At 25.7% G+C, this 10,510-nt stretch overlaps 1 protein-coding gene across 1 annotated transcript in view; it reads left to right on the top strand.

The window, feature by feature from the left end:
• The first annotated feature begins 397 nt into the window (after positions 1-397).
• The window catches only part of LOC145849654 (cilia- and flagella-associated protein 61-like), a 31,205-nt gene continuing 21,092 nt past the window's right edge, over positions 398-10,510 (top strand). Inside the window, exons 1-4 of the mRNA XM_082954663.1 lie at positions 398-499; positions 735-887; positions 4,897-5,024; positions 9,334-9,521. Coding sequence (XP_082810789.1) covers positions 449-499; positions 735-887; positions 4,897-5,024; positions 9,334-9,521 — 520 coding nt within the window. The 5' untranslated portion in view covers positions 398-448. The remainder of the gene's footprint in view (positions 500-734; positions 888-4,896; positions 5,025-9,333; positions 9,522-10,510) is intronic.

The following is a 10,510-nucleotide window of genomic DNA, read 5'->3' as shown; positions in this document are numbered from 1 at the left end:
ACTACCGTCCTTATAATTATAAAGAAGAAAAATGAACATGATGTATAAGTAGTTTGTACCAAAGGTATAATTTTTTTTTAGGATTTGAAAAACTCAGGGTGACTCAGGGCAGTTTTTGGTCACTCAGGGCAGTTTTTTGACTTAATGAGTGGCAACCTTGAATTAAAAATTCATAGTAAATGAAAAAATATACTGTTGGTAGTATAATCTAAATTTTCTTGATAACGCTTTTGTTTTATATATATTATAGTAATGGCGTAATGGTTTACAGATTAAATACTTGTAAAAACTTAAACGAATTGAATTTTTTGCTTATATTCAAGTTGTTACTCATTTCTCATATGTTTCAATACTATAATAATCTTTTTCTTAAAAAATAACAAATTAAAACAGGTTTTATTTGAAAAAAGTTAATGCAAAAAATATTTCAATAAACAACAATAAGGAGATGTCAGGTGAGCAGTCTATATCTGAACATCCTCCAACCTTTGCTGACCAGGTCTATTGGAAAGATAGTTTTATTTTGCTTTATAAATAGTTTTATTTATTTATATAGTTAAATTTTATATAGTTTAATAGTTTTATTACATTGAAATAGCACAGTTAAATTTTGTTTTTTTGTTTGTTTGTTTGTTTAAGATAGTATGATATTAAAATAATTAGAAGTTAATAGACTAAAATTTCAAGTGAATATATCTCTGATGTTCTAATACTATTACCTTTTATACTCATAGACATTTAATGCAAGAAGAACAGAATCTGTGGATGCACCTATTGTTAAACTTCTTGTCAATGAAAAAACTTGTGAACAATTTGGAACTGTTAATTTGGTTCATCTAATTGAAAAAGCAAATCTAGCTGTAACACTTTGTAATGCTAAAAATGAGGTTTTCTGTTTCAACTAAATTTAAACTTTAAAATAGTTTTATATGTCTAACTGTAATAGTTAAGTATTTTAGTATTAACTGTGTATAAGGTTTCAAGATTTAGTTTTACATAAAGTATTACTTAGCAAAACTTATGCAGTTAAGTTATTTATTTTAGCTACTACCAAGCTGTTTAAGACAATAAAAATATTTAATAACTTCAAGTTCATATTTTTCAATAAAAAATATTATATTCTGTTAAAAATTTAAATTGTGTACTAAATTTTACAAATTTTTATATTTACATCTTTTATTGAATATAATTGGTGTTTTTATTATTATATTATAGGATCCTTTTTTAAAAAAAATCATTTTGTTAAGTAAACCTGCTTAAAACAATTCATTTTTACAAAAATAAAAACTTTTAAGCGTTTTGATTTTGTTAAAATTATGCTAATAGAAGTATCAATTTTTATATTTGTAAGATATTACCAATTGCTTAAAACTTATTGAATGAAGGAATGTTAAAGAATTTGATACTTTTTGAAATATTATGAAATATCCTCAAATTTGCAAAAAAAAACATTCAGTATCCTACAAACAATCATAATTAAAACATTTTTTTTGAAGAAAATTCATAAAATATTTGACCTATGTAAAACTATATCCAACAAAATTTTTTAATGATTTTAATTGTGTAAGTAAGTTGTAGTTCAATAATAGTCCTGGACATGACATTAGACTGTATCCTGGCGTATGACGCAATAACCAAAAGGTTTTTTCGTACACCAGGTCCTAGGACCAAGTATTTGAGCGCTTTTTTTTTGTTCAATAAACAACAATAAACGAATGAAAAACAAACCTATCTGTAAACAGAAATAAATACCTTTTCAACTTCAAATATTTTTTACTTTAAGTTAGTAAAATATTTTTATTTTTGTATCTAAATCTAAATTTTACAAAAATAAGAGTTTTGCTTTACCACATGAAGCAATTTCAGTTGTTAGCCTAGGTTTCATTACTTAAATTAATAACATGTTAGATGTTGGATGATGTTAAGGCCAATGTGGGGTCCAACACTTTTTTTTTTTTTTACAAAAATTGACTTTGGATTTTATATGAAAGCTTTAGGTACAAACTACAGTTAGCCAGTTTTTATAGAATTCAAAAATATCATTTGACTTTTGAGATATTTTATTTTTTGTAAAAAGTTTCTGATACAAACGTATAGACTGCAATTTTTTTAGGGTCAATTTTCTCAGAAGTTTTAAAAATCACTAAAAATTTATCTCCTCCTTCATTTTTCCAGCAATCTTCTTCATATTTTCAGGAAATGTTCCTTATATTACAATAAAAATACATTACTTATGAATTTTAATAATTAAAAAAAAAAATTATCCAAAAAAAAAAAAAAAGTTTTTCTATGTACTTAAAAGTTTTTAAAGTCTAAAATAGTGTTTTTTTGTTATTGTATTAAGATTAGACTGTGAAAGTTTGAAGAAGATCGCTTGAAAAATGTAGGAGGAGATAGATTTTAAATTAAATAGTCTTTTTTTTCGCTGTCTTAGTTTTCCCTTCCCATAGGGAACCTATTATGCGGCCCTACTTTGACCTGTCATATCTCAAAAAATAATTTGTGTTTTTTAAAACGGTAAAAAGCAACTTAAGGGCATAGAGGGGGGTCCACCTTGATTTTTACAAGTTGATCTTATTTTATAGAGTTTTATCTGAGCTATCAGAATTTTTAACCGCTTGAAAAAATTCAAACTAAATTTTGAGATATGAGCAATCAAAGACGGTATACTCAATAAGTTCCTTACATAAGGAGCAAACTAAAAACGCAAAAAAAGACCATTTCATTAAAAATCTGTCTCCTCCTTCATTTTTTAAGCAATCTTCTTCAAATTTTTATATAATGTGCATTATTAAATTTTAAAAAGATTGAAGGAAGGAATTTTTTTAAGTTAAAAAAATAAAATTTTTATTTAAAAAAAAAAACCTAATTTTTTGTTTTTTTAATCTAAAATTTTTATTTTATAATATTTTTAAAATTCCAACATTCAAAGTCTTTAAAACTATAAAAGAAACGTTTCCTGAAAGTTTGAGGTCTCTAGCTAATAAAATGAAGGAGAAGATACATTTTTAGTAAATTTATAAATTTTCAAGAAAATTGACCCTGAAAAATTTGCGGTCCATATGTTTGTAGAGTAAACTTTTTATAAAAATTATAATATTTAAAAAGTTAAAAAGATTTTCTAATTCTATAAAAACTGGCTTGTAGTTTGTATTTCAAGCTTTCATAAAAGATCCAATGTAATTTTTAGTGAAAAAAATATTGGACCCCCAATGCCCTTAAACTTTAGTAAAAACTCTATAAAATAAGATAAAATAAAATCAACTTGTAAAAAACATGGCTACCCCCCTATGGCCTTTTGTTGACTCTTTCTGATTGCAAAATTTTATAATTAAAAATTTTGTACAATATCTGAGTTTTGGCAGCGTCTGCAGTTAAATTCGTCATCAAACGCTGGGCTGTTTTTATCAGTTCCACTATGGTCTGCAATTTTTTGAAAAACTTGTTATTATGTCTTACCGATATAGAAGATGCTTTGATCTACAGAGCAAGTGTCTTTATAGATAAAAATTGTGTCAAAATATTTGTTTGCATTTGTTTTTTCAAATAAATAATTAGCTTCACCACAACACCATATTTGCAAGAAACTGCTGATGAGATCTAACCAAGCGGGCTTAAGTGCATATGCACTGAAGCGACCACTTGTGGGTAAAGTCCAAAACGTAGTCAGATAATTTTTTGCTAGTCATAATTGATTAATATTTTGTGTCTTTTAAGAATATGTGCTAAATATTTTTAGAACATTAATGAGCAATAATTACCTATGTAACTTTTTGTTGAATAAATAAGTTTTCAAATTCAGAATGCTGAACTATTAGTTTTATGAACCACAAAGAGTTTGATAGTTTTAGTCTCTATTTATTTTTGTTGATATTGATTTTATAATGCTAAATTTTGAATTTTTGATAGTTCTTATTTGAGAACAATAAATTTAGAGCACAATGTGCTTAGCACATATTTAGTGTTTTGTATAAAGTCTATGAAGCTAAGCATCCAAGATTTTTGAAATACATTATTAGGTCAATATCTTGTTTGTAGTTGTTTTGATAGCTCGTTTACTTCTGTGTCCAGGAATGGAAGTTTGCTGTCAATAGATCTTTGTAAAATGAACTGCATAGTGTATTCATATCTTGGTTGAAATTCTTAAATCAGTATTGGTTTTAAGTATACAAAACTTTAGAATACATTATTTAATATCAAGCGTAGAATAGAGGGTCTTGTTTTAAAGGTAAATTGTAGTTTAGAATATTTTTGGATGTTACAAACTAATTGGCTATAATTGGGGCTAATGGGCTGTCCTTTGCAACACTGTCTATTTTCTTGTAGACTTTTTACTGTTAAGAAATAAACTTTAAGAGCATAACTATAAAATTTTGTAAAATTATTTTAGTTGTTTTAACTCCTTTAAAGAAATTATTGTCAGAAACTATTGGAACGTTTCAATAATTTCTTTCTGGAATATCAGTATATTGTCTTCATGTCTAAATTAGCGTGTTTGTTTTCTAGCTGGAACATTTTATTGACATATTCATTTGATGATAAAATGCTAAATTTGTGATGCAAACAAATTTTTAATTCAATGTCTGTTTTTTGTTAAAAATTGAAAAGATCCACCTACTGTTTTTATTTGAAGCCTTGTTATTTTTTTGTTTAAATTTATGTAAAACAAATTAAACTGTTATAAAATGTATATTTTAAAATTCGTCAGAGTTTTAGTTTTGTTAAATGTAGTTATAAACTTTATACTCGAGTTTTAATTTATCTTTAAAAAAATCAGATAAAATAGCAAATAGGTGTAAGTTTTTAGCTACAGCATTTTTCAAAGTTTAAAGTCAACCGAATTATTTGTAAAACAAAAATTTAAGTTATTGTATTTTAATAATAAATAAAATTTAGGTATTAGGATTTTCTGCATTTGTTGACTACCCTCAACAAGATTACCAAATTTGTGATGGTTTTAAGTGGGAAGAATGGATAAAAACAGTTAAAAGTGATAAAATTGAAGGTTGCACTCCTATTAACAGGTTAGTAAGTTTTAGAATTTTTTATTAGCTTTAAAACATTTAATCTAAAAATTGCATTGTTAGTATATTAGCAATTTAGATTATAATATTACATTGTTATATCAGTTGTTGAGCTGTTTAAACCCTTTGCTAATATCTTACCATAATATCAATAAATATATTTGAGTTCTATTATACTAACATTAAGAAAACTTTTGACTCAGTCTCACATAAACGATTAATAAAACTTTGATGTATTGTATGACAGCTTAGTAAATAACTTTAGGTATTTTCAAAACAATAGATCACAAAAAGTACTTGTGGACAATACGCTATCGAATCCGTTGACTATTTTAAGTGAAGTACCACTAGGTATAGTGATTGGTTGCTAGGGTGCTTATAAAAATGTGTTGGAGTTTTTAGCTAAATATTTTTTTATACTTTGCAAATATCACAAAAACAGCATGTGCAAAATTTTAGCTGATTTCAAAAAACTTTCCTGGTGGCAGTTTTTGATTTACTAAAAAAAACCTCAGTGTAAGCTATATGGGACACAAAAAATGTAACCTTAGATTTTTTAGCTAAAAATTGTTTTACATGTGGCAATTACCACAAAAACAAATTGTGCGGAACTAAAGACAATTTGAAGAACGTTTTTCATGGAGGCTATTCTTCATTTTCTGTAATTTTTTATCATTTTTTGTAGTTTTTGTAAAATTACAAGTTTTTTTTTCATGATATCAACAAGTTCCTATGTGAAACTTTTTTAGAATTGTTTTAAATTGTACACACTGTGTTTTTAAGATGACTGCCTCATGTAAAAAAAAATCAGCTAAAAACTCAAGGTCACATTTTTGTGACCCATACAGTATACACTGAGGTTGTTTTCAGTAAATAAAAAAACGTAACCATGATAGTATTTAAAAAAAAGCTAAAATTTTGCACAAGCTGATTTTGTTATATAAAAGAATTAGCTGAAAACTCTAACGTCACATTTATTACAAGCACCCTATTGATCGCCTTGTTTGACACATTTATGATGTTGCAACAGAAATTATTATGCTCAGTGAAATAAATTTAATTGCAGGTGATGCAAATGTTGTCAAGTATTTTGATAAGTCAAATATCTTTAAATAGTGTTTACCAACAGCTAAAAACAAGAATGCTTAAATTAAATCTAACAGATATCGAATTCTTAATATCCTCCAAAGCAAACCTACCCCTTTTAATCAACACTATTTTACCTTCAGTGACAGTATTTAGGGAATTATAAATCCATATATCTTAAAATTTTAAATCCAACGATCAGCTTAATCACGTATATAAGTTTGGATTAACTTCATACTAATTAGTGTTAACAAGTTTGAAACTAATACAGGGATGCCACAAGTCAGGCTAAGTCAGGCGAAATCAGGCTAAGTCAGTTTTTTTGGAAAAATTGGAAAAAGTCAGACTAAGTGAGTATTTTAGAATGGCAAAATGTCAGTTTATTTAGGTCAAAATAACAAAACGTCAGAATTTGTCAGTTCTAATTTACAAAGTTCCTTAATTTTCAAAGCATTAAAATGGTAAAAAAAAGTAACAAAAACTCCTTTAAAGTTAGACTAAAATTACAAAATTTTCCTATAAATTTACTTACAAAATAATTAAATTCCAAAGCCTTCGAATGGTAAAATTAAACAAAAAAATCCTTTATAAAGTCAGACTAAAATTACAAAACTTTCCTAGAAACATGTTAAACTAGTACCCTATTTGAACAAGTAGTGGTTGTATGTAATATTTTTAGTATTTATGATCTGTAGCAAGGATACTTCCATAGTTAAATTTTGATATATACCAAAGTCTTTATTGCAAAAAAAGAATACAAAAAATCTTGAAAGGGAAACAAGTAAGTCAGAAGGAAGATGTTAGAAAACGAGAGCTACAAGATTTGAAGAAACAGCAAAGTGAAAGCAAAACGCAAAACTTCTAGCTTAGATAAAAAGATTAGTTTGCTTTCTACAATGAAAAAGGTATCAAAATAGTTGAGGTTATTCACGTTTTTCAACCAATTTTTATCTATATTTTTGTTTAAAGCTTGATTTTCTTTGTAAATATTAAGTCTTTTACAGTTATTAAATTACAGTTTATACTATTTAAATAGTTTTTTAGGACATTTACACTCTAAACTGTTTTTTAGTTAGAGTTTTATTTTTATGTATCATGATTTCCTAAATAATACATTAGTCTAAAGTTAATATATTTTCAAAGTTTTTAAAAAGAGCCTCACGCTTGTTTATTAATTATAGTTACTATTTCATTAAATGTGTTATTTTCTTTATTTTGTTTGTTTTTGTAAGGTTTATTTCTATATTTTATGAAAGATCAAGGCTATTTTTTTGGTATAAATTGGGATATAATTTAAAAAAAAGTTTCAACGAAGTAAATAACAAATGTTTAGTTTTTAACACCATTTTTCGTTTTGCAGAATTAATTATAATTTAGTTTAAGTGTTTTAATTATAAATTCTTTGCCAGCAGTTTATTTCACATTTGTGCATTTGTGACACTTAGAGATTATTTGCAAAGAGGTAAGCAGTGAGAAAAAAGTGTACCTAGTTAAGTGCAAAATTCTTTATAGTTAAGTTAATATTATTTATTTTTTACATTCCAAAAACTTATTATTACAGTTATCTTTCGTTGAAGTACACACTCTGAACACAGCAGCTACTTAATAGAAAGTTTGTAGCTAATAATTATTAGTCTAAATAAAAAAGAAGCTCGACAGAGAGTTTTTATTTTGGTTCAAAAATATGTACTGATACTGAATAAGAAGTGCGTACTAAAATGCGTTGTTAATAGGAAGGTAAAAGCCAGGCTAAATCAGTCAAAATCTTGAAAAATCAGGTTAAATTTACAAAACTTTGCGTGGCAACCCTGTAATAAAGTTATCACTATTACAAAATTGTTTATAGTTTATATGTGTTTAATCTGGATTCCAAACTCCAATTTGGTCCCCTATCTAAAAAAATATTTTATCAAAACCAAATCAATACAGAGGAAATTTACAAGTTTAATATGTATTGTTTTAATATACCTAATATATTGTATCAATAAAGTTTGACTAAACTAAGCCCAAGATCTCTTGTATATAAAAAATTAATTTAATTAATCTCTTTAAATATATAAATGGTCTACATAAAATTGTTTTTCAATCCACTTTTTTTTTCAAAAAGCTTTGTTTTAAGAGGAAACAATATTAAAATAACATGTCAATCTGATTTAAATATAGTCTATGGCAAAATGATTTTTTCCACAAAACAATTATTTTGTAAAATAAATGACTCCGTAAATTGTTTTGTTATGTGAAAATAGAACGTTTTCATTTAAAACCTAAAAAAATCAATTTTGACAATATAATTGATTATAAAAATTCATAAATACCCAAAAAAAAAAAAAACGATTCAATAATTAAACTTTACCGAATTAGCTACTGCTGATGTTTACTTACTACTAATGATCTACCGGTTCCAAGATCCATAACCGGATCTGGCCAGATCCGGATCCTTCCGGATCTTAACTAGTTGATCCGGTAGATCACTACTTACTACATAATTATATTTTTCATGCGCTTCATTAAAAAATTATTGAATAACTGTTTTACTAATTTTGTAGGAACTTAAATGTTTTAATAACTTAAAGCTTCTAAATCTTTATCAAAATTTATGATTAGTTAAATTTTGCTTATTTAAAGTATAAATTTCTAAAACTAAGTTAAATACTTTTTAGTCGTATTTCTTATACATATTTATATGCTTTCAAGTGTTATGCTCTTCTGTACACCAAGTTTCCGTACACCAAGTGCAGACACAGACAAGTGTACACCAAGTGCAGAAACAACCTATGTTTAGTGTGATTTTTTATTTTGCCCTTTTTGAAAGTTAGATGTGTTCCAAAACTTGTTTCTTTATATTTTTTGTTTGTTTTCTGTTTAAATGTCAGAGATTTTGATACTTGGGTCCAATGTTGCGTAATAAATAATAATATTTATTTTCATGTACTTCATTTTGTTATCTAATTGTAACTTTTAACTTTAACTACATTAGTTTAGACGTTCCAAAAGAATAATCTTATAATGAATACAAATCTAACTTGAAACCACAATACTTAATTTTGCAACTCATTTGTGTTTCTTTTCGTATTTCAGTAAATAAAATAAATTACCTTTAAAACTATTGTTTTTTTTATTATATAGAATTTTTATAGTCCATTGTTTTATCTGGTTTTTATTTATTGAAAAAAAAACTAATACAACTTAGCAAATAAATTTTAACCAAAGCAAATTTTTATAGTCTCTACATGCATTATTTTGTGGCTCATCCAGACTATCCATTGTCAGCATTATCAGAAATGATGAGGGCTGTATTCAGCGCTATACCACAACTGTACTTTGTTATTCTTCTTGTCAAAATTGACATTAAACTTGAGCCAGCATTAGAAAGCATGTTTACAAAAGTTCAATGTTTCTCTTCCAGTGGAGGTATTTAAAAATATTGCTTCCTAATACCGTGCTTCCTCGCTAATCCAGTCATGTTTGGCAAGCTTTTTTTAGATTAGCTTTTGGCCGGAAAAGACAAACCATTGTTTTGTTTTTAAATAATATACCTATTTTTGTTAATGTAATTTATTTAATATTTTTTCAAAGGTCAAAACAATTAAAACAGACAAAACAAGACTTTGATAAAGTTTAAATTCAATTTATTGAAAACAAATTACAATGTAAACATTTTAATTGATATTGGTTTTAAAATTTAGCTGAATTAATTAAATCTACTTCTCGGCTGATTAGCAAAGGACCGGATAAGCGAGTATGCACTGTACTGAGTGTAATCATTTAATTTTTTTGACTTGAAAATTAAAACATTTTTGATTATTTTGTAAAATAAGTTTTTAAATTAAGTGTAATTAAGTTTAAGATTTATTATATTGTTAGATTAAAAAAAAAGATTATTTTAGTACTGAGGTTGTTTTATTGTAAAAATTGTTCAGTACATATAAAAAACAAGTATAAAAAACAGTGCTTTTTAAAATTTCAGGAACCTTGTTAATATTACTTATGAAATCTTTAGCTTAAAAGTTCATTGACTTTTTCTAAGTATAGATTAATAGAAGAAAGTAGTAATACAGAGACATCAATAAGGTACACACCTGCGTAAACTACGCAGTAAAATGTAAATCTTGAAAATGAGAAAGGACAAATTTTTTTTTACTTTGCTAAACAAAAAGAAATAAAGAAAGTTATCAGTATGATTAATGCAAATATAATACTTTTTTATATTAGTTAATTTATTAATTTTTTAAACTGGAATACTTTTACTAAAAATAAGTAGATATTAGATATTATCAAATGTAAAAAATAAAATTTTTCTTTAATTGTAAGGTACGTATTTCACGTAAGGTTAACCATTTTGATTGGGTTCAAGATGCAGATATTACCTATGGCCCTACTGTTTTCAATATTTTAATTAA

This window comes from Thalia democratica, chromosome 2 (genome assembly GCF_965202585.1).
Source record: "Thalia democratica chromosome 2, ktThaDemo2.hap1.1, whole genome shotgun sequence".
NCBI lineage: Eukaryota > Metazoa > Chordata > Thaliacea > Salpida > Salpidae > Thalia > Thalia democratica.
This window is presented reverse-complemented; position numbering and strand designations above follow the sequence as displayed.